General features: G+C 39.4%; 2 protein-coding genes across 3 annotated transcripts; both read right to left on the bottom strand.

Annotated features, from left to right (window-relative positions):
- Window positions 1-277: 277 nt before the first annotated feature.
- LOC110528207 (homeobox protein Hox-C5) lies at window positions 278-24,318 on the bottom strand. 2 transcript variants are annotated; one of them, XM_090241433.1, is made up of 2 exons: window positions 23,660-24,318; window positions 278-456 (listed from the first exon to the last, which is right to left on the bottom strand). In XM_090241433.1, the coding sequence occupies exons 1-2, from the start codon at window positions 24,165-24,167 to the stop codon at window positions 413-415; spliced, it is 552 nt and encodes a 183-aa protein (XP_090097559.1). In that variant the 5' UTR covers window positions 24,168-24,318; the 3' UTR covers window positions 278-412. The 2 variants fall into 2 exon arrangements, with proteins under 2 accessions (XP_090097559.1, XP_021465741.1); XM_021610066.3 differs by lacking the exon at window positions 278-456 and adding an exon at window positions 20,845-22,684.
- On the bottom strand, window positions 11,367-14,843 carry LOC110528205 (homeobox protein Hox-C4a). The gene is made up of 2 exons (XM_021610064.3): window positions 12,965-14,843; window positions 11,367-12,399 (listed from the first exon to the last, which is right to left on the bottom strand). Exons 1-2 carry the CDS (start codon window positions 13,401-13,403, stop codon window positions 12,008-12,010), a joined length of 831 nt encoding a protein of 276 aa, XP_021465739.1. The 5' UTR covers window positions 13,404-14,843; the 3' UTR covers window positions 11,367-12,007.
- Window positions 24,319-25,811: the final 1,493 nt, after the last annotated feature.

The raw sequence follows: 25,811 nt of genomic DNA, 5'->3' as shown, positions 1-25,811 counted from the left end.
ACAGTCCTCAGAGGTGTAGCACTCTGCTCTCAACAGCCCTCACTAATCATAACCTAATGTGCTTACGGACAACATCACTTAATTCGAAATCACTGCTGATCCAACAACGATCGAGTTTAAGGGGGTTAAGCTCTAGAGTTCAGCCTTGTTTGCTCCTCTTGTTTCCCAACGCTGAAGCACTGTTTACTATAGGGGATCAGAGGATGCACCATTTGCTGCAGGAGTGAGGTTGGTGCAGGCCATAGCTTCTACACTTAGGTCCTTGTCAGAGCACTGAGTGAAGTGCTGCTGCAGTCATATTCTCCCTTAAAGAATCATATCAAGGTGGAGCCCAAGAGCCAGGTTCCTCACAGCATCCATCCCTGTGGCCGTCCAAGAGGAACAGGTGAACTAGGCTCATCTGCTGTCTTTGTCATTGAACAGGATCCACCTCACTTTGCCTCTCAGGTGACATTCCTAGGGAGATAGAAAGCAGGGGAGAAAACACATAGGGTTGAGGTTACATATACAAAACCAGAAATTATGGACTATCAGTCCATTTTGGTGACATAATGCAACGCAATGCTTCGCACACAATTTCTGTAAAAATTGTATTACAGAAGAAAATAACATTTGTATTTGCAGACATTTTCACATTTTACAAAGCATTCTAGTTAGGTTATTTAGAAATACTTTTTTCCATCCAGGGCCTTGAACCAACACCACAGTTAGAGGACAAGCTACCCTGCTTTGCCACTTTCATACAACTATTGTGTACATATTTGGGAGACTTCATGCCACATATAGCTTGCCTTCCACCCCCTGAGTCACAATGTTAGGTAAATGGAAACACCTATAGACCCCGCACTGAAGAAAACGCCTGAAGTCTCCACACTGAAGAGAATGCCTGTATCCTCCACACTGAAGAGAATGTCTGTAGGTAGTCTCCACACTGAAGAGAATGTCTGTAGGTAGTCTCCACACTGAAGAGAATGCCTGTAGGTAGTCTCCACACTGAAGAGAATGCCTGTAGCCTCCATACTGAAGAGAATGCCTGTAGCCTCCACACTGAAGAGAATGCCTGTAGTCTCCACACTGAAGAGAATGCCTGTAGCCTCCATACTGAAGAGAATGTCTGTAGCCTCCACACTGAAGAGAATGCCTGTAGCCTCCACACTGAAGAGAATGTCTGTAGCCTCCACACTGAAGAGAATGCCTGTAGCCTCCACACTGAAGATAATGTCTGTATCCTCCACACTGAAGAGAATGTATGTAGCCTCCACACTGAAGAGAATGTCTGGAGCCTCCACACTGAAGAGAATGGGATACTCTCTTAGTCCCTAAAGTGGTTTGAAGGATGTTTTGTTGATATAAAGTGCAAAAATTATTATTATTCAATTCTACTCAGGGATGTTTTCTGTCTTTGCATAACCATAGACCTTGAAAAACTTAAATTGCATTTATTTCACATTTGGATGGGAATGGTGGAATGGTGTGTTTACAGATATCCCTCTACAATATTTAGTTTAGTAATGGCCTGAGACATCAGTCATACATAGTCAAACATCTGCCCTATTACAATAATGCAAATGTAATAAAACACAATATAAACAGAAGGAAATATTCCTTTACCCATAGTCATAAATAGGCAATGACAGTCATTAATATAGAAAATAAGACTCGGCTACAGTTGAAGTCGGAAGTTTACATACACTTAGGTTGGAGTCCACAAATTTCTTGTTAACAAACTAGAGTTTTGGCAAGTCAGTTAGGACATCTACTTTGTGCATGAAACAAGGATTTTTTTACAGACAGATTATTTCACTTATAATTCACTGTATCACAATTCCAGTGGGTCAGAAGTTTACATACACTACGTTGACTGTGCCTTTAAACAGCTTGGAAAATTCCAGAAGATTATGTCATGGCTTTAGAAGTTTCTGATAGGGTAATTGACATCATTTGAGACAATTGGAGGTGTATCTGTGGATGTATTTCAAGGCCTACTTTCAAACGCAGTGCCTTTTTGCTTGACATCATGGAAAAATTCAAATAAATCAGCCAAGACCTCAGAAAAGTAATTATCGACGTCCACCAAGTCTGGTTCATCTTTGGGAGCAATTTCCAAACGCCTGAAGGTATCACGTTCATCTGTACAAACAATAGTATGCAAGTATAAACACCATGGGACCACGCAGCCGTCATACCGCGCAGGAAGGAAAATCAATCCCAGAACCTACAGCAAAGGACCTTGTGAAGATGCTGGAGGAAACAGGTACAAAAGTATCTAAATCCACAGTAAATCAAGTCCTATATCGATATAACCTGAAAGGCCGCTCAGCAAGGAAGAAGCCACTGCTCCAAAACCACCATAAAAAAGCCAGACTACGGTTTGCAACTGCACATGGGGACAAAGATCGTACTTTTTCGAGAAATGTCCTCTGGTCTGATAAAACAAAAATAGAACTGTTTGTCCATAATGACCATCATTATGTTTGGAGGAAAAAAGGGGAGGCTTGGAAGCCGAAGAACACCATCCCAACCGTGAAGCACGGAGGTGGCAGCATCATGTTGTGGGGGTGCTTTGCTGCTCCCAGGGATGAACCAGACTTGTGGAGGTCTACACTTTTTTTTTAGGTTTTGGCTGATTTATTTTGATTTCCCCATGATGTCAAGCAAAGTGGCACTGAGTTTAAAAGTAGGCCTTGAAATACATCTACAGGTACACCTCCAATTGACTCAAATGATGTCAATTAGCCTAAGTGTATTTAAACTTCTGACTTCTACTGTACATATTTTGCTGTGATTTGTATTATTGTTGTAATCAGTAGACCTAATTTGGATTTCTAAAGTTTTGGCAAGTTGCCAAGATAGAACAGGTGAGTAAGTACAAGCTGGGCAGGTTTATTTAAACTAGGAAAGCAATACCAGGAAGTTCGTCAAACAATAACAACAGCCCTGACAATATGCCTACATTGCTCCAAATTAAATGACAGGTATGGGCTAAATAGTTAAATGGAGAAGTATGCAGAAGTAATATGCAAATTAATTCTAAAAAGTCTTTACATATGCTAATCACACAACTCAAACACTTCTTAATTTTAAATTGAAATGATATTGCACTTGCTATTGCCCTGCCCATGCATACATTTCCCACAAGTATTTTCTGCCTGGACAAAACAGAGGCAAGTTTGACAGCAATTTCCCAAGTTTGACAGCAATTTCCCATGTTAAATAATCTTCATAACTGACGTGCCATGAACACCATAAAAGACAAGCCTAAACAAAGTCATTTTCTTGGCATTTTGCCTAACATTGAGCTTATCAGAACTCAAATGTCAAATAATTATAATTCTATGCAAAATTGTGCCTTCTCAAAGCCTTCGGACATTTTGCAAAAGTTTATAAATATATCATATTGTTAAAGTGAACACTTGGATTTCTTAAAGAAATCATGCAAATATTGTACAATTATTTAACCCGCAATCTCTTCATTCAAGTAGCAAAACTACTCTGCCATATCACTCTCAATTCTGCTTGACCACACTGACAAAAAACTATACATTTATTATTATTCATAATATTATTATTACTTACAGAGTATGACACCATTAAACTAACATTTTAATTGTAATAATTTGCAAAGATATTTTCTATTTTGTTTTTCTCTTTCTTCAGAGAGCTAAACTAGCTCAAGCCTTTCCTGTCCTTTCATGCACATGCAGGCTGCAGCTCCTCGTGAACTCTGTGTGAACTGGGATGGCGACAATAAATCATTTTTTACTCTCCTCTCTCCCATCACTCGCGCCTGCCGTTAGCTCACCCTGTCAAACCATTATAATGTCTAGTCCTGCCTTTAAGCTGGTCTAGGGGACATCGAGAAGAAATATCAATAAAAAGGAATTAGAAAAAATACTGCAATTAAATATTGAAGAAGATTTGAATCAAATAAGTCAAACTGGCTGTGTGCTGCTGGTAACTATGGGCATGTAGTCAATAAGACAAAAGGCTCACATGTTACAATTAGTTTATTATTCATTTGTTTAGTGAATTTATCAGGCAGATAGTGACTTATGAACTATACAAACAATCAATAAGACGTTTTGATTCAGCCCCAGGCAAACACAGTCACTCTCCTTGGGGTCAAATGGTATGATAGTCTATATAGGGTACAGACTGACCTGAGGGTGAGAGCAGGCAAGAGGCGAGCTGGGGAGACGTGAATAGGCAAGGTAGGTAGTGGTTAGAACCATGCATACAAATGGTGCTGTCTCTGTGCAGTCAGGGTAAGATTTATGAGTCCATCGCATTCTATTGCTGTAAACAACGCCGAGTAAAAGAAAAAAGTTTGAGTTGGCTAACGGTTGAGGAGACCAATTGTTGTGTTGGACCAATAATAACGTGATAGACCGTTTCGCAGGATGACAGATCCTTGTTTCAAGACAGCACAGGTTTTAAATTATAATAAAAAATGTATGTAGGCTAATTAGTTATCTAATTTAAATTGGGCGTTTAGGCAATTTGAAATCTTCACCCACAATTATATTCACAACACATCAGGAATTTTATACAGGTGGAAGAGTGGGACTGTTTTAATTTGACAAGGTATTATCCACACTTAACCTAGATAAGCATTCTAAATGGCCTCATTAACAGTTATTACATGACTATTATCTCATGTCCTGGCTATAGGTTTGGAGTTTATTGTGATAGCTGAAAGGTCCTACATTGTCCTATACCAGTATATGACCTAAATATGACCTAAATATGACCTAAATTGTTATATTTGTGTGTGATATGAAGGAATAGTATGACCATTTGTTGCAAGTCAATTAGAGGACTACTTTTGATACTTAAGTACATTTAAAAACAAATACTTTTAGACTTTTACTCAAGTAGTATTTTACTGGGTGACTTTCACTTTTACTTGAGTCATTTTATTTTAGGGTATCTTTACTTTGACTTAAGTATGACAATTGGGTACTTTTTCCACCACTGTGTGTGTGTGTGTGTGTGTGTGTGTGTGTGTGTGTGTGTGTGTGTGTGTGTGTGTGTGTGTGTGTGTGTGTGTGTGTGTGTGTGTGTGTGTGTGTGTGTGTGTGTGTGTGTGTTACCCAGATAAACTTAGTTGATAGACATTAGCATAACCTGTTAGCCCTACTGTCCCATCTAATGATGAGGTCATAGTAACTGCTGGAGCCTTGAACACACACCATCTTCATTCAATCTCTTGACAAGACAGAATAATCACTGGTGATGAAACAGTCATGACTGTTTGTGTGGGGAAAGCTTTATGTATCAGAGCACGGGCCTACTGTTGATTACTGTTGACACCCATACATCTGAAGTGGAAATATCTTATGAGTGCCATTTTCCTTTGACATATTTCACACTGCATCTGTAACGGGATAGGATGAATAGGCTGACTGACCTCACTGTATTGCTCATTCACATAGAGATTTCCTATTTGATATTCTCCTCCTCCTCAAATAGTAAAATGTTTTGTCCATTGGACTAGATGGGACTGGGTATTATTCTCCACCAATGGGCCTGGAGGGAGAGTCAAACAAGACTTTATTTGTCAAGGCATAATTGTGGATCCTCCTAATAAGCCGTATTAAATTGGAATTAAGGTTCAGGAAGCACAACCTCCACCCTCATGTAAACAATCCTTTTTTGAATATAATGGTATACCCATAAACCTACCCACAAGCAAAGTTGTAGTGTAAAGTGTATATTTGTGGACAGAGGATCCATTGAGGGAATACCAACGACCAGCGGCTACCATGCGACTGAATTTCCTTATGTTTGGCATTCCATTGAGTCCTCAAAATAAAACAATTAACAAATGGATCTAAATAAAATGCCACCAAAGTGTTTAATTAGCCTACAGGCATATAATCTTAAGGACAACTGACATGGAAAGATATTGAAGATAGGCCAAGTAGTTTGTTTTGCAATAGTATCCTATTTGTCATCCATCACATGACTTAAAACGGGCTATTGGCGAATAACTTACAATTTTGTAAACTTGAAAGTAGCACGTAATATAAATCTGTCATTCTCTTAGACCACATATTTTATGAGAGAACATGTTGACACAGCCACCAGATTATTTGACTTGCAAAACTTCCTTACGAGTGTGTATGTGATTTGTGAGGGGATTTGTAGACCTATATGAAAATACTAGTCACCTTTCGCAAAAAGTATTCCTTACACTGTGAAGTACATCGGATAACACATGATAATATACAAATCGTTTTGTTTCATGTAGGCTAAAGAATAATTTTTCATCACATCACGTGTGATGGGTTACAGGGAGAGGTCCGAAACGACACACGCACGCACAAGCACACACACAAATACAAATAAACACACACACACGCACGCACGCGCGCGCACGCACGCATCCGGGGAGAGGGGAACATCTGCTGTGCTTCGGAGTTTGAATAAGGAAGCGGCTAGATTTATAACACATCACCATTGAGAGTGCCTCCCTTTTTGTTCAATAGCCAGACGACCTCTCTTTCAACCCTGGGCTCCTATACTACCGCCATGATGCACACAATACTCTCTCTCCTGCACAATGAAACCATCGGCAAACTCCCAATAGAGATGGAATCAGCTAAGCTACCAATGTAAAATATAAATGGTAAACTATTTATAGAAAGAAAAATTCTAATAACTTGCTCATTTGATAAAGTTAACCAAAACGGCTGTATAGGCAGCTGTAAGCCTATATATCCTCCCACATAGCCTGGCCTATTCCAAAACCATTCCATGTCTTGTGGAAGAGTTCCGCATTTTTGAGGGACATGAGAGCAAAACTTGCCATAAATCAGAATGAGAAGGAGGAATGCTGGAAAGACACTGCACAGTTCCAAAACAGCCCAGGGGGTGGGGACTCCTCCAGGCATGCAGCGACACAGAAAGCTGTATATAAACCCACTGAATTACACAAAGCAGAATGTTTTGAGTAATTTTATGGTTAAACCAATTGGCCTATAGAGCTAATTGCAAGTTTGATCGCACTTTTCTCAGCCTATTAAAACGGCCTTAGGCCTATAGACACAAAACTATCAAGGGTGCTTGCCAACATGAGGCTGTCTGAATTAAAGACGGATATATTGTTTAAGATATGACAATATCACGTCATAAAGACCCCTATTGGGAAATTTAGGCTTAAGAAATAATGGTTTATTTCTAGCCCCTAGCCTACACAAGGATTTTTGTAGGCTACCAAATTACACGAAAAGTCAAAATACTACATACTACTAAATCAATTTAAACTTAAAAGTTAAAAACATATTGTTTATAGGCATAGGCTAAATCCTTTTACAAAAAGACAAAGTTCGATCCAATCCTTCATCACTTGGGGCGGCAGGGTAGCCTAGTGGTTAGAGCGTTGGACTAGTAACCGGAAGGTTGCGAGTTCAAACCCCCGAGCTGACAAGGTACAAATCTGTCGTTCTGCCCCTGAACAGGCAGTTAACCCACTGTTCCCAGGCCGTCATTGAAAATAAGAATTTGTTCTTAACTGACTTGCCTGGTTAAATAAAGGTAAAATAAAAAAAAAAAATAAAACTCCTCGCATCATATCTGAATGAAGGATTCGTTGACCCGAGAGCAAATGTCTGTCCGTGTGCCATGCCAATACAGCCAGTGGTCCATAACCCATACCACAGCACCGAGGGCGTCTCTGCTGCACCTCTTCTCCTCCCTCTCCTCTAAAGTGTCCATCCCTGTCTCAAGTAGGGTCATGACCCTTTTCGTTGCCAGACACGAACTAACAAGTAAACATGTCATTGGGTGTTTAAATATTTATAATTGCTCGCAAACAGCAGAAAAATCCAGAGACTTGACCCTACCGCCAGAAACATGCAGTCCTCACACCCCACCTATGTTCACTTACCAAAGATGCAAAAACAAAAAAAGGCTAATTCCGTTTCAAGACATTCTGAAACCCTTAAGGATTCACTGAAGTAAAAAAGAATAAGCTAATACAAACATCATTTTAGTAAAGTATTTGTTACATAAAATAGTTGTATTTGATAAAATAGGCATGTTCTAGGCTCTTATCACGACAATTGTGTGTTTTCGTTGTTGGAGTTGCTGCTTACATCGAAATTAACTTGACAACCTATCAATTGTTCCTTAACACTTTTCTGACTCAGCCTTTTCATTAGCACATGCAATGATGTTAGTCATATATATAGATTATTTTTGCCAATATGAATGTGGAATGGACGTGTATTCATCACTGACACTGACCGCTCAGAAATGTCAACGTAAACACAGTGCAGAAACCCAGTGCAGAAACCCGATGATGTAGCCTTTCAATTCCAGCCTGACAGACACACATCTCTCTCTGTCCCGTCAAAGACACTTGGGAAGTATTAGGAGGTGATACTGTAAAAGTTTTAGGCTACTAGATGGATGAACACGTGTGCTGCCTATAGGCCCATTGAAAATAGTGGATATATTTGGTACGCTAAAATGCTCGGATATATATTTGGTAGGCTAACGCCTGTAGTGAGAGGATGACACATTGAGATAAATCTTGCATTTTAAAAACACAATTTAAAGCTAGGCTACTAGCTGTACTATGTATCATTTGACCAAAAGTAATAAAAAACGATTTAATGCTAAATATACTGTGTACAAAACATTAGGAACACCTACTTTTTCCATGACATAGACTGACCGGGTGAATCCAGGTGAATGCTATGATCCATTATTGATGTCACTTGTTAAATTCACTTCAGTCAGTGTAGATGAAGGGGAGGGGACAGGTTAAAGAAGTTTTTTTAAGCCTTGAGACATGGAATGTGTATGTGTGCCATTCAGTGGGTAAATGGGCAAGAACAAAGTTTCAAGTGCCTTTGAACGGGGTATGGTATTAGGTGCCAGACGCACCGGTTTGAGTGTGTCAAGAACTGCAGCTGCTGCTCGGTTTTTCACGCTCAACAGTTTCCCGTGTGTATCAAGAACGGTCGACCACCCATGGACATCCAGCCAACTTGACACAACTGTGGGAAGAATTGAGTCAACATGGGCCAGAATCCCTGTGGAACGCTTTCGACACGTTGTAGATTCTATGCCCCAACAAATTGAGGCTGTTCTGAGGGCAAAAGGGTGTGCAATACAATATTAGGAAGGTGTTCCTAATGTTTTGTACACTCAGTGTATAGACCTAAAAATACACTTCAGTAATTTAGCAAACACTTTTATCTAAAGTGTCTTACAATAGTGCTTAGAAACATTTTGGTATGGGTGATCCCAGTGGGAATCGAACCCACGATGCTGACCTTGCAGCACAGGACCAATTTCCCCCCATAAACCTTGTATATTTTTATACAGGCCTATACGTTTTTTTTGTGTGTTAAATAGCCTCAGGTGTATTACATGTTAATAATCGTAAACGAAGCTTTGTTATAGGCTATTCATTTCAGACATTACTCACGCATTTACGGTATTACGGCATAATGAGATTTTAGGCTTCATATTTGTAGTTAGTCACAGATAGGTTACAGCATCAGGACAATTAACAAATCACATCACACACACTCTCCACGGGTCAATTAACGTAGAACAAACATCCACAATCAAGGCAACCCCATGAAGACATACACACAAGTTACAAGTCGAAGTTACAAGTCGAGGGACCTTGACCGGTCATGTCAGGCCGTTGAAAAGGTCGAGCATCCCGGACTGGAATTAAGCTAATGGCACAGAAAACGTGTCCCCCGCCTGAACCCGTCTTTTATACCGTCCGCCTGAAAAAGAATTCAATACGATTGCCCTTTTCAGCCGCTCTATAGGGCGACAGAGTGGTAGGCTTTAGAAAACAGATCACTGGGAGGCAGTGATTTTGGTATGCATACACCCTCATTTCTCACCGGTGTCCGGGAGTATAATGGCAGCCAGAACGGTGGGTGGATCTGGAGGGGTTCCACTCTCCCCGAAAGTCATGGCCAAGTAAAACTCAGTAAGGCCCATGTCGCTTTGTTCTATAAGAAAGAGCTGAGAGATCCATGCTAAGATAGGAACATGTATATTAGAGAAATATTCCACTCAAAAACTGCAAAACTCATCATACCTCATCATCACCTTTTCTGTATTTTGACAGTTCTATATCTTGAAAACCTAATTACTGACATGCAAAACATTTGGGGAATGTATCAAAGGTGGACTAATGAAACAAATACCAAAATATATTGGAGTGGTATTTTCCTTTAAGACTTAAGACTTAAGACTTAAGACTTTTTCCTTTAAGACTTAAGACTTATCCTTTAAGATATCAAGGCTTACAACTTCAGTCTATATGGTGATGTTCACTAGCAGTATTTGGGCCTTAGGCAATTAACGCCACTATCTGTAGACATCTAGCTGCTTATTAACTTATGCTTATTAACTTATATTATAACAAAACAGTTATGATTTTGTTGTCATATCAGACTTTGTAAACAGTTTTGAAAAGTATTTTTGCTTGGAATGTCATCCCATTGAGCACTACAGATAACCTATAGAAGATATCAAGTGTTATTTGCATGTGAAAATGGCTTGGAATACAACTCATGCAAATTGTAGATTGAAAGTGAATCTGTAGGCTACGAAGCTGCAGTGAGTTTTATAACGCTGCTAATATCAGTCTAACCTATACATTTTAAAATCACTTTAGATTGAAGAGACATACTAGCTGGTTTGATTTGAGGTACGACTGTGTGTGCATTAATCTTTTTTTAAATAGAATAATTAGACGATTTCAGTGTTTTCTACAATTAAAATATTTGTAATTGTTTTCTACAATTAAAAATGTGTCTTGAAATAGCATAATACAATATACACATATACACAATTTGTTGAGGCTTTCATAGGTCTAGTTATGTTTAATAGTCCATATGCGCAAAACAGTTGCACGTAGGCTTATGGAAATGCGCACACAGGTCCATAACATTGTTGGTAGCCTGGTTGGAACACGTCACCTGTGCTCGTATGAATCAAACTTTGTTTGCAAACACATTCTATGTCATTAGTTTAAGTTTAAACTAAGCATAATGTGCATTTGAATTTGGGGAAAACATGTTCAACCTTTTGGTGAACTCTGAAAGGGCTATTCATGTGAGATGACTCGGAAAACCCTCTGCCCCTCTTACTCATAGAATAATGGAACTACTCTAAGGGAAGTTATCAATCAGTTATTCCGATGACATATAGGCCAAGGCCTACTACCACTTTAAGGTCCGAGCACTTCTTCGTTTGCAATGGGGACTATCAAGGGTTCCCCATCTCTTACATTAATACATTTTCAAAACATGGTGTAGGTCACATGTAAATAGAATATAGGTTTTTATGCTGAATACGTAAATAAAGATGACTCAAATGTATTCTAAACTACTCGACACGGTTTTATTGAACACTACGATTATCACAAAAACACTCAACTTATTATGTTGCATTTTACAATGATCAATTAAAATAGATCTAAATCACAAAATGTAATCACAAAACACACTACCCTCACTGACTTTGCTTGATAAGAGGTTGTGCTGAAAAATAAATCACAACATTTCACTGATTCACATGTATTGAAAAATAAAAACTGGCTATTGTTACTGTCACCTCTGAGATGAATAGCCTAAATAAATAGATTACCCTAACATTATTTTTCAGAGAATAAATAAAACGATTGTGTTTGTATAAGTCTACTGACAGCTACGTATTCTGCCACAGGCAAATACTTTGATAATATCTATTATTATTCGTCAGAACAACTTACTAACATTTTTTTTGAAATTATATAATAAATAAATAAACCCTGATAACCGTAATAATCCGTTGGCACAGTATCTGCAGTAATCCATGCTATATAACATGCATACTTGAATAACTGTGGACTGAGAAGAAAAACCCGTTTACGCACAAGAACACTATAGGAACAATTATATATATATAAAAAGAAAATATTTTTTTGTTAAATAAATAATCCGTTGTTTTTTCATCCTCTTTGTCAGATACTATTTTGTGTCTATAACCTTGTAATATCCTGGTCTCGTTCGACTACGGACACTCGAGAGAGTTCCTGGGAAGCTGGCATGGTGTTGGAGCCCACAGCACGCGGGAGAGTGCTGGCTGTTGTGGACGCTGTGTTGGACCCGGAGGTCGCGCTAGTGTTGGATGAGGAGGAAGATCTCACTTTCGTGTTGGGTAGCCTATGGTCTTTTTTCCACTTCATTCTTCGGTTCTGAAACCAAATTTTAATCTGGCGCTCGGAGAGAACCAGGGTGTGGGCGATCTCGATGCGTCTTCGCCGAGTTAGGTAGCGGTTATAGTGGAACTCCTTCTCCAATTCTAAGACCTGCTGGCGAGTGTAAGCAGTCCTGGACCGCTTTGCGTCTGCTCCATTGTAATTGGGATTCACTGAGAGGTTTGTAGAGGTCAGTAGAAGATAGGAGAAAGGGAAAGGAAAAGAAGGAGAAATAGGAGGGAAGCAAGATTGGCGTGAATTGAAATATGAAAAGAAATAGCGATGTGAATGGAGAATGAAATCACTATTATCTAATCCCCAATCAAATATTTCACAGTGACTCGACTCGTGGGCTCTACAATGGGTAGCACTTTCTCCACTGCGAGAGAGGAGCTGAATTATTTATTCTACATTATATATTTTTTTTTAAATCCTTCGCCCTCTTTTCCTCGCTCACTTTCTCCTCCCTCTGACACATACATAACAGAAAAAGCCACATGGCAATACAACTGTCCAGACTAGTGCCTCCGCTATAAAATTTATGGCGGGTGTAATTGCCAATGCTGACTCGTAAATCTACATCATATGTGCCATTTCAAAGGGGCTGCTCTCTCAACGTACGTAGCACGAGCCGGTTATAGGCCAGGCAATATAGGTAAAATAAGGGTGAAAGAGAGGAAGAGAGAGCACGAGAGGTAGGGAGAGCGAGTAAAGAGAATAACAACACAGATTGCCTACCGATACTGACGTGGATTTTCTTCATCCATGGGTACACTACAGGCTGCTTAGCCAAGGCAGAGCTGGTGGGTTGCTCCGGGGCGGCTTGGATGCAGGCAGCCGGCGCAATCGGTGGGGTGGTAGGGGATGTGGGTAACAGTGGCAAGGGTTCACATGGAGATGTATGTGCCTTCCCCGCAAGCAGATTCCCCGAGTGTGTGAGCCCATGGCCGGTCTGGGGCTCGGGCTCGGGGATGCTTACACAGTTATACGGGCGCTCCTGGTAGGTCACTCGCGGAGGATACAACTCCTGGTGGTGATGCTGGTAGCCGGTGTCTCTCGTGCGGCTGTAGTATTCAGGGCTGTGTTCTGGGATGTAGCTATTTTGTGAATATTCCTCGCAAGGAGGAAATTTCGGATCGATGTAGCTAGAGTCCATCAAATACGAGCTCATGATCATTAATTTCTGGAGTGAAAAATATATTTTCTACCTTTGTCGTTTTTCTGGTCCATAAAGCCCTCCTACTAGCAAGCGACCCTGTAAAGTTACTTTAACCACGTGACACAGCAGTCCAATGGCAGCTGGCGAGGTTGTTACCGGATAAGGAACCAGACATTTATTCGAATATTTTTGTAGCCTTTGTGTGAGAGTGTTTTCTCCAGGCAAGGCCTCGGCTCTTCGACCAAGATCAGTATGAAATGATTGAATAGGGCAGAAAGTGGCGAAGATCCGTTGGAGGCTATGTGAGGAAACAGACAGTCATGTATACACACATCTCAGGCAGGGACTGAGGAGAGCAAGAAATATACACCAAAACAAACAGAACAAAGTAACAATGGCATAAATTGGTGTGAACTTTGCGGTTAAGTACAGATAAACCACTCTATTCTTAAACCATGACAGCAGAATGCATTCACAATCACACCCTAACAATGATATAAGATAACAGCTATCTGAAGAAAAGGAGGATTTAGGGAAAACAGGGCAACATTCTTAGATAGCACACGTCTAATTAATTGGGCCATATTGATCATTGACAAGCCAATCGTTTGGAGACCATTGCGCACAGGGTCAATTCAACCATTGTAAACCAATGGAGATGATGCTACCAGTACAATGCTACTAATATGATAATATAATACTTCTAATGCTAATTTTCACGATATGAATAGGCCAATAATTACACTAATATGCTTAGTAGGCTATTAGGCCATTACTAACCTATTGTAGGCTTGTTAAAACAACAACAATATTGCCATTGCAATTTTTAATCTTGTGTAAACCGAAGAATAGAATATAGCATTAGGTCGTGGTATTGCTGGTAAAATAAGGAGTAGTTGGCAGCTGTAGTTGCAATGGATTAGCAGTTATGGTTGTATAGTGACCCTTTGAGTGATAATGGCCTGGCGAATTACAGACGGAGTCCCCCTCACGATCTATATCAGAGAGACTGAGAGCTGAACCTCCAGGTTAACTGTCTACTTCCTAAATAACAGGCATCATTGCCGTGTCAGTTTTTATTGAATAAAAATAAAAACGACACATAAAAGTTAGAATGGCTTATTTATTAGAACCCCCCTTGTTGTTTGAGTTTTATTAGGCTGTAAATGCAGTAAATCAATCGCTTCAAATGATTCCCGCTCGCACGCCCGCTTTATGGTTTCCTAGAACATTCTCTCTCCAGGTTTCTATCTCGCTCGGTCTCTCCCACTCTCTCTTCACCTTCCCTCTCCTTCTCCATCTTCCAAATGTTAGACGTTTGCTTACATCCATTGAAGAATTATCAGATGTTCTTGATGGGCTACTACGTTCTATCTGACACAGAGGTATTGAAATCGCCCATATATTCCCGTAGAGGCGAATTTGCGGTTGTTAATTGTAAACACAAATTCGGTTCTACAGGGTGCATATAGACGACTTGTACTGCATTCCAATGCTGCAAGCTGTGATTGTGAAAACTGGAAATAACTGTTAACAAATCCCACTCAGAATAATAAGTAGACCAATGTCATGCGGGCATATTTTAGAGATAGCAAGTATTCAGCTCGTAGAAACTTTCTCACAGCCTAGCGTATAGGTTATGAAGCGTCAATACACATAACACACCACATAGTGGCCTATATCTTGAATATGTTATAGGCTATTAATTAATGGGTGCACATGATGGTAGAGTGTTAATAATTATATAGAATTTAACATTTCTGTCATCATAGTGTCAGCTAAACATGATGCACACAACAATAAAAAACATTTGAGAAATTTCCGCAACACACTGTGAGACGCGGTAAGTGTCTATTAGACCCACAAATTACTAAGCAGAGGCAAGACTTAAATCTTTCATTGCACAAAATGTATGCCTTTAGCTGAATGTCCTATGTTTGGCCTCCACCTAGAATGTATAGGCTACACAAAGGAACTTCGAGAAGTAGCCAAAACACACAACAAACAAGTGAATATGCATGCGCAAAAGTCAAATGTATCATCAAAAGTCATTCAACATGTCCCTGAATATAACCTTGCGGGTACCCCTTCCTAATCATAAATATTCAGTTTGGAAAAACGGAGGACACAAAGGGGCCACGTGACAGTAGAGATGAAAAATAACTTTCTATTATCCCCGAGGTATATTGTGTTCTTCATTACCATACTGACCGTTGGGTAACCCGAGTGTGGCGCGCTGAACGTACTCAATAGACTATGCCTATGCCTAAGATATCAAAAGTGAACTCCCCAGAAAAAATACATTGAATATAAGCTACAATGAAAAAATATAAACCTCAAGAGCAATAACAATATTAATATGAAGAATAACAGTAATCAACATTTTCACAAAATAAGTAATATGCCGTCGTCTATATGTGTTTATTTAATATTTGATAACCTTAGTCTGCTTGATACGAATAGGCTGAGAGTCCCGTGACTATGAAGTTACTTCCAATAGGCTTATGGGGGGGAAAGACTATCGTTTTTATTTCCCATCCCCCACAGTCCTCTTTCTCTCTCACCCTCTCTCGCTGAAGGCTCATTTTAATATTAGTTAGACAGATTGACTGGTGTTTCACCTCTTGCATTTGACTCGTTCCAATAGTTCACTGCCAAGGAGTTATTGATGAAGAATCACCAATGAAATGAGTCTCCACACAAATGCCATTTAGATCTGTTACCTCGCTCAATAACTGAGTATGGGTAGAGATGGAAAAATTAACCCCTTGAGTAAACTAATCTTAAATCGTGTTAGATTTGGCAAAATGACGTTCCTTGAATTTATATGGGCTCTGTTGCAATATGTACGCTACTTCAACTCAACGCATGCTTTTGGAAAAAATCAGCACTACTCTGTCTGCAATCCTCCACAGTTATCCCCGGGTAGGGGGGTACTGTGCGGGGCAGGGACTATACATTTATCCATTTATCTAAAACGTTGTGACTTGCTGGTGAAACACACTTTCAATTTATTGCAGTAATAGATCAACGACATGCCATTTTATTCAATCAAACAGACAAGCTGACTGAGCAGTCCTTCACATGTTGCCATAGCTTTCAGCGATAGAAAAAAACAATAAGGTAACCAACAAAGACATTTGCAGGTAATTGGCGTATTATGGATTATAAATCCCAGGGCAAGGTTTTGTAATGTATTTTCAGTTCTCGTCGATGCGGTTTGATCAAGTTGGAAGACTAAGGTACTTTCAAATTCTTCTAGTCAGGATGTTACAGCTCCCTGCAATAGTTTTGATTCACAGTAATCATACGTTTGGTGTGGGATCAGCAATGTAATAATTTCAGAAGTGGGTTCTGTAGCCAGGCATTTGAAGTACATACAACATTGATATATACTCTTAATTGTTTCCGCATTAAGATTCTGAAAATGTGGATAACAGGATTTTGTTGTAAAATGTCATTTAGTTCCCTAATGGAATGATAACTAAATAATATCCTAGTTATATGTGTTGCAAAATTTGAATGATCATATTTGCAAACTAAATAGATACACTCTGCCTTTTTTCAATCATCAGAGTTCCCGCTTGCCTGAAATTCCAGGATCTTTCTCTCCAAGTAGCGAGATAATTACTTCTAAAAAAAGGCCGTCCTACAGGGGAGGCATTGTTTCTAGTCATAGGCCATTTTCCTTCCAGTTGAATGGTCGCTATCAAGATCCGATATCAATTTGCTTTAGCTCCCACAAATAGCAATGGAATAGCTAGGCCTACCAGATCTCATCAAACGTGACCCAACTACTATTGACCTCATGCACCAAAGATGCATTGTCTCAGGCCTGATGTTGTATTATTATTATCATTACATAGCCTACTATTCAATCAGCATATGTTTAAGGCTTATGTTACCAGGTTATCACCTTCCAGTCAATTGAGAACCCTAATTAATCAGGTACATTTGAGAGAGAGAGAGAGAGAGAGTTAAGGAGACCAACAGTGATTATGGCCATGAAGACAGGCTGAGTGCCATGATCAAGTAAACATCAAGCCAGCAGTTTTTTTGTTACATTTTACAACACTATAGCTAACATCCCCAATATGAACACAAAGGTTACACTTCTGCGAAACCTCATAAAACACTCAACATCGCCTTTTAGAGTCAAGATTATTCTGAATGTATAGCGGTGGCCTGTAGCGGTGGCCTGTAGGGGTGGCCTGTAGCGGTGGACTTTTTTAAGACCTATTATAATATTGAATATCACAGGTGCCAGTCCAATGTAATGTCAATGAGGCCATGAGTTGCAGCAGTCTGGTTAGAGCTGTCAATCGGACATGACGTCACGTGACCCAATCGTGACCTAATTAAACTAAGTTATATCCTGAGCCGTACACCGGATCTGGCTCTGACTGTATCTGTCATGTAACATTTTTAAGTCCAGAAACATTTAAATGCTTGCTGATATTCAATTAATTCATAAATTAGCTCTTAGGAACATGTGTCTACATTTCTTAGGCTACTGGTGAAGCCTAATCTATGGTACTCAAGGTACAATTCACAACAAACATGAAACAAATAATTAAACAAATTACCATTTGTGAAAACTGTCTATTGAACTAAAAGCAAGCCGCCATCTAACGTAAAACACAAGGAAACCACGAAGCCAACACACCTGGAACTTTTTAAAGTTAAATTGAGAGGTCCGGAAAATTAGAGTTACACAATCTGTTCCTGTGTTCAGTATAGGAGTCTCTAATGAATGAATGGGGTTCACGCGATACTGGCAGGCATCACAGGGTTTAATGGTCCAACCTGCTGTTATCTTCGCTAAAACAATTTGAGAGGGAATAATTGTTATCTCTGAGTCGCCTGCTCAGCCAAGTCACACCAGATCCAGTGCTGTATTCGACATTCGCCCAGGAGGAGATTCCCACTAGGGGCAATGGTGAGAGCTATTACCATCAAGTATGCTTGCTTCTTGCTTGGGCGTTGCGGATGGGGATGGCCGTAGGCTTACTCTGCTACTGAAGTCAATACTTAATTTAAGTATGAAATATTTCCAAAAATTGTCAGCTGCAAAATTCACATTCACATTCGAACCATTATCATACACATTTTAAACACATTTTGGGTTGGATTATTCAGTACAATAATATAGTCTATAGTCTTAAGCCTAATAGTCTATAGTCGACATTGTATGAGCTATTGTCTCATACCAGAAGGTGCAAAGAAATTATAACTAGCCCAAATTTTGGAGTCCTGGCATCCCCCCTACAATTAACTAACAATTGATAGCCTACAATTGCCATGCTTTCATGTTTAATTTAATTTTGTTCTATGTTCAAGTTGCCTATGTATAAATGCAGTATAAATGCTCAACAAAAACATTGCAATGTTGAAGTCTAATTATGTAATGACAACCACACATATACACACATGTCAGGAGAACACAGGGGGCTTCCGATATGCTACACGCTACACTAACTGAAGGAAACGCACATGGCCTATACTGAACTGTTAACGCCCATAGCATCACATCTATATCACAAGCAAGTAGTCTACTTTTAAAGGTAATCTGAGTTTAGAGAAAATGCCAACATGTCAAGAGCCTAATTGAGAACCATTAGCGACAGACCACCAAGGCATTTCTCAGGCTAACATTAAATTACAGCATTCATTTAATCTTAGCTGGGTGTTACAAGAGGCAGGTGTCTATTTCATTATAAAGCAAGATAAACAAGATTATTAACTTACTGCATCGTCTGGGAACAATTTTCCGGAGTCGAACGATGTGAGTGCAGAGCATTGGGGGCTAGATAATCCTCACTAAACGCCTCATACTTCTCCGACCACTCAGATAAGAGGACCCAACAGCTGGGATTCACGACAGTTAAGATTATATATGATGTAAATATATTGAGGGCTGGTTTGTCAGCTCTCCCAAACCATAAAATGTACTTTAATGACATCACGTGTTTTCCGTGAGCCACTCAGGGTCAGCGCCCTAGGGCCTTCAGCATACACAACCTCCAAAAGTTTTAAAGTTTTTTTTTAAAGACAGACGGAAACAAAAAAGTATCCAATACCAAATCAACCCTACTCCATGCGGTAAGCTTGCAACTGACATATCCGAGAGGGATGTCAGACGCAGGACGTCCTGAGGAACTATAACCACAATAACATAGCGGTGAGTAATGCTTTTTTCATTCTCTCTCTCTCACGTGGAAGCAGGGGTTTTGACGTGTAAATAGTGTTTGGGAAATACTGTACCAAGAAGTCGCAGAGGACTGCATAACTAGACAAGAGTTTTCCCTCTAGTCTAGTATAATGGAAAGGCTACTTCAAAAGTGAAAGGGCATGAAGAGGGGTGGGGTGGGGTGGGGTTGTCCAGCACTGTTACCTGTCTGTGTTGATACGGAGGAGACAGTAAGGTTGATGCTGTGTGATGACGGCTCCAAGAGTTCCTCTTAAGGGGATTTACTTGGTTTCATACTGCTCCCGGTGTAGGACACATCCAATGACATCATGGAAGCAAGGCATGTAGGTACTATTCCAGGAACGACATGGTAGTTGACCCTAAAAATTTAACCAAACTAAAATTCACTTTGAACAGAGGTTTTGAAAATGATCGATGCATCGGTTTCAACTTTACAAGTTACGTTTAGTGGACGTTTCCATCCAAAGTGGCTTCTGAAATGTGTGTTGTGTAGAAATTTCTGTCAGAAACATAGATATGGACAACATGTGGAAGAACTGTTTGGACCTGTTTTGAGTACCGGTAGTCGTGTGAACTGATTATTACGGATAAATTATCGTTTCTGGTACAAGGTTGCCGCTGATGGATCATTCAAAACGACTAAAGAAAACATTATCACGTAAGTTTGTTAGGCCTAGATATTGTGTTTAATGTTTCTGGAAATAGCCTAGGAGTAGAACGTATTTTAAAAGTACTTCAAAAGTTCAACTGCAGCTTGGGATTTTGATTAAAAGTTTACTTTTCCTTGGGAAAATTATGTTCATTTCATCAACCTTGGGTGATTCATTTATTATTTTATCTAAGTGAACAGATTGGCTACATTCAATGGAAATAGCGTTTTCTTATGTATTCAGATTCAAGAGTCGTGCTGAATGTGCATCTGTTTAGTTAAACAATTGTCGTTGTTTGAGAGGTGTTAGGGAGAGCAGTAAAGTTTTATGATGCGTCAGGGCCATAAAGCTTTACAGGCATCATCCGTCTGTACTGTACTGTAAATAATTACTGAGGAAGTAGAGGCTGGCAGAGAACCGGGATCAAAACCCGAGACCACGTTGAGAATTGCTAAGGGCCAAAGAGTAAAAAAGCAGCCACTTCTTGGAGTAATCAAACGACTACTGAATTGGCTGCACAAAATTCCAGTAGGCCTATAGCCTTATACTTCCCCAGCACAGCCCGTTTTCCCCGTGACATCGTCAAAAGACAGTGGTATGAAGCACATGTTCACCCATCTTTATTTCATTATTTAAAACACAAACATTAACGAATGCCTTTCTTCTCAAGATTTCAGTCCACTTCAAAGACAACACTTCATTCAGCTATCTAATAAACAAGGTGAGCAATTTAAAATATAGGCTCTACCATGGTGCTAACTGTTCTAGATGAATTAATAGGCCATTAAATAATTCCAGTGCATTTTGTTCCAGAGGATCAACCCCCATTCTACCACTGAATAGATTTCCACAAAGTGAAACAGGGATTTGACAAGAACATGTGAACTGTAATATGTGAAATCGTTTTACCTACAAGGCCTTCAACGTTTTCTTTGTGAGCAATTATAACCCTGCAGAGTATGAGAAAAGGTTGACATAACACTGTTTTGTGGCAGACGTTGGAAATGAGGGTGAGAAGGAAATTGTTTAATTGTTAGCTACTCATTGTGGACATGAGCTACTCATTGTGGACATGAGCCTCCTGCCTCATGACAACATTTATGTGAACTCAACATCTCACCTTAGTTGGTGGCCTGTTCTGTGTTCTTCACTTTCAAACATTGGGCAAATGAATGTATATTTTTCCATGTTCCAAAATAATGGGACATTTGCAGGAAATGTAGGATGACCAGAACACTGGTCCAATTCTCAGCAGAAATCCTCTATTACATGCATTGTTCGTGTTTTACAAAATATATTCTAAATTGTTAATAATGATTTGTCACAACTGTAATGCTGAGGCTAAAATAACTCATCCCATGATCATACTTGGCATATTGAGTCAGATCTTAGTCAACAATCAAGCCAAATTCCCCCAAATATGAATCTCCTGCCGACTGGCAAGTTATGTATTCCAATATAACTTTCATATGAGGAAACCATTCACAATATAGATGTTAACTACGAAATGTATAGTAAGGTTTAATGTTTTATCGAAACTATTTAGATTGTACGAGTATCTCACTGTTCTCACGACACTATTGCCAAAATCAACAATTTTACGTGGAACATTTCAAATACAATATCGTCATTGAGAATGATATAGTCCCCGCAATTTACTAAAATGTGTCTGTTACATTTTAAGATCCCTGGATGTTTAAACGGGCCTGATAAAAAAAACTACAAAACACAAACAGAACAAAAATATACAAGAAGTTTGAAGAGTAGGCTAACTACAATGAATTTACCTTTCGTGGTTGTGTTTTATATAAATTAATAGAAAACTCACACGGAGAAAACAATGTTGATAGTACAGCAGGAATATACGATAATATCAATAACTTTCAACTTGAAATGAATTTAAGGAATAAGAGGGGAAGGGATGAAACGTTAAAATTATTAAAGTAATATTTTCTATAATTAATCTATTTCAAGCGTTTACATTCTCACAAGTTCTATAGGACTCTGTTGAACAAGTTCATATTCCAAGGTATAAAATAAAACAGTACAATATTCAAACAAAATGACAGATATATTACATCATCAGATCCATAATCGAAGAATGTTCATTATTATCACACTGAAACATCGCATCACAAAAGTCACGGTTTGGAAACGGGTAGTGATGAGAGTCTTTGAATCTCAAACAGAAACGTTGATATCGTTTGAAAATGCCCCCTTGTTTTAGATGGACTCTTTCATTTTAAGCTTTGAGTCCTTCTTCCACTTCATTCGTCGGTTCTGGAACCAGATTTTGATTTGCCTCTCATTCAGACAGAGCGTATGCGCGATCTCGATGCGCCTACGACGCGTCAGATACCGGTTGAAATGGAATTCTTTCTCCAACTCCAGAGTTTGGTAGCGTGTGTAACTCGTCCTTGACCTTTTGCCGTCAGCCTCTGTGGTGTAATTGAGAGAAAATGTGTGACCGCACTGGAAATGTGAATATTCATATAAAAACAGAGTAAACATTATCACTTAAAATATATCTTAAATTGTCAATGGACATGCAATGACTTGCAGTTTACCAATAGATACGAATGAATAGCAAAACACAGCCTGTAAGTCACTATTCTGTGACTATATCCCCATGTCAATAGATTACTTTAACGTTTTAAAGTTACTGTATGGCCTAATGAACGTAAGGATAGCTGGATGGCTGGATGGCTGGATAAATGATCATCAATATAGAGCTGTATGAGTTACCAAAATGTGTCCATTCGGGTTTACTCAATGAAACTACAGTGATTGTATCACTATTAGGCCTATGACTAATAATAGTTTTATTATTATAAAGCAAATGTGTATTTTTAACAATAACTAAAACAAGGGAAAGAGTCATTACAGTTACAGAAATATCCTTTCCCCCTCTAAAGTAGCCTACGTGCCCTGTTGTATAACAAACAATAACTTGCCAAGGCCAGTAGCCTATATACATATTTTATTACATTAGAAACGTTCAGTTAAAGTTTATACAGTGAAATCCACAATTTCACTCTTCAGTTCAAATATCCTCGAAAATAAGGATCATGTTTATCATACTACGTTGTTTTGGTTCTAAAGATAGAACGCACACATTGTTTGTTGAGGGTTTGCAGAGACTTGTGTCTCCCTTATCCAATTACCCTGTCATAAATTTGGACGCAGATCGCCTCTTCGTTGTAACAGGACAGTTTTACGAGCAATTGATGCCTTTGTCATACAATTTATGACTGCGAGTTTTATTATTTACGAATACGACCTATAAAACTCATAGAATAAAAAGTGTGAATGGACTCAAGAGGGTAAAACAGATAGAACACATGGAGGAGAGAGAGTGAGAGGGACACTTCCCTTCTGTAGAAAATAAAGCGAAAAGAAACATCAAACTTTACCGTGACCCATGTGTAGTTTAGTCATCCAGGGATATATTTGCGGTTGCTGCTCGCTGGTTTGTGGCTGAGTCGAATGGTTTGCTAGCGTTACTGGCTGGACGGGTTGCAAAGTTCCGACTTTGATCTCTCCTGTTTGTGTCTTGCGGATGGGCATTTCGCTCAAATCTGAGTTCATCACCGGTTTTCGACGATACAGTCCCAGATTTAGAGATTCCTGGCCGCTTGTCTGCTCGTTCATGAGGTGTCTCTGGGTAGCGTCTCCTGTGGAAGACTCTGGCGGTGGTGTAAGGTCGCCAGGATTGCCACGCAGCACAGTGTTCATCTCTCCCATGCCAATGGAACTCGAGGACCGTGGGGACGCAAATGACCCGCGGTGATCATGCCCTCCATAACCACTGTAGCCGGACACGTTGAGGTCAGGGTTAGATCCGTAGCCATGGTTGTGCAAAGCGAAAGCTGACGCATCGTGAGTTTGCTTAAACAACGAGTTGGCTACGTAAGAGCTCATTTCAAGAGAAAACCCTAAGGAAACGAAATGGAAGCATTTATACGGACTAAATTATTGCATTAAAGTTTTGACGTAACACGATAATTGTAAAATATGTACAGATAGCAGTTATGACGGTGTGGTATTGTTATTGCGTTTGCGTTTGATTTGTAGCTCTTTTGAAGTTCATGGGGTTTTATCCTAAAAATGACAACGATTTATAGGTGGGGTATTTTTTTTACTTTTTTTTTAATCCATTGCCCAAATATGGGACGTCTAAAAAGAATCACGTGCTAGTATCGGCCAGTCATAAATTTGGCTAGATTACACTTGGAGGTTATTAATGGCAATAGGAGAAACGCCTGATATCCGGGCATCGAGGACCCTGATGGGACACTGGCGGAGCAGGGCTGGACGGAAGGCCGAGAGCGTCACCTGGTGCCAGGGACGGATAAGAGCATAAAACACACAAGGGCATATGGCACCCTCTCCTTCTCCTCTCTGCCACACTATGTCTTGATCTACCTGGCAACAACCACACAGTTATGCGCATCGAGGCATTCGCGCACATGGAATATTGTTATTTCGTAGGATAGAACTGTATTGATGGCTAATTGATTACCACCATAATCAACAATAGTAAAATTGCTCTATAAAAGTGTAGCCTTAAAAGTGTAGCGTAGAGCAGGTAATCGCTCTCCAAACAATACCAGGTAATCGGTCTCCAAACAATACAAGGTCAATTTTCAACCTCCTTTATAATATAATTGTCAGGCTACATAATGTCTGACCACAGTTTTACGCAGTTGTCAGTAGGGTTCTTTAATTGTTTTTCCACCATAAACTGCTAATAATAATAATGATAATAATAGAAGGCTAAACAATCAATTGCTATGGCATATGACTTTGGCCTTCTGTTATGCAGTCACCGTACTAGCAATACTTGAGCTTACTTTTTTGGGTCGCTATACTGTAAGTTCGCATTTTTTTCACTGTGGCTATATGTTTTATATTGAATTGTATCTAGAATTGTTTTCTAAATGGCTTGACTGATCATAGCAACACGTTTCTCGATTTGGCAGAAATCGAAATAGTCGTGCATAAGTTTGAGTAATTGTATAGCCTACAACGACTCTTAGAATGATAATGCCAATATTATGATAATGCCAACATAATAATTCTCATAAGAGTAAATGAAACCCAAAGTTCTCTTTATTGATGTTGCATCACTGGTTTATCTGAAAAGACAAAGGCAAACAGAGTGTCCTCCGTAAACAACGGTAACATCGCCTGGCAATGGTTTTAAATGGCTTGTGTGTGACTAAGAAGGCCTTTTAGTATTTATTATGCTTGGTATTACGTTACATATAGGCCTACCTAATAACACGAATTACAACCTTAAACCATACAATGTAAGATGAAATGGAAGTCTATTCAGACTAGAAAATTAGACAGGACTCACAGACAGTGATGTTCTATCGAATTGTGTGTGATTTTTTGCTTTTCCTCTCCTCTCCCCATCCACATTTTCCAATATTTCTGTAGCTATTTGAAATGACTAGTCTATTCAAAGATTTCACTGCATGGCTTTGAATAAATTTGGGTACATTTAATTGCTTTAACATCTCAATGAGCCCTACCACAGAGAGCCACAGACAAATATCA

The sequence above is a fragment of the Oncorhynchus mykiss genome, chromosome 7 (genome assembly GCF_057628025.1).
Source record: "Oncorhynchus mykiss isolate SJ-2025 chromosome 7, ASM5762802v1, whole genome shotgun sequence".
In the NCBI taxonomy this organism is placed as follows: domain Eukaryota; kingdom Metazoa; phylum Chordata; class Actinopteri; order Salmoniformes; family Salmonidae; genus Oncorhynchus; species Oncorhynchus mykiss.
This window is presented reverse-complemented; position numbering and strand designations above follow the sequence as displayed.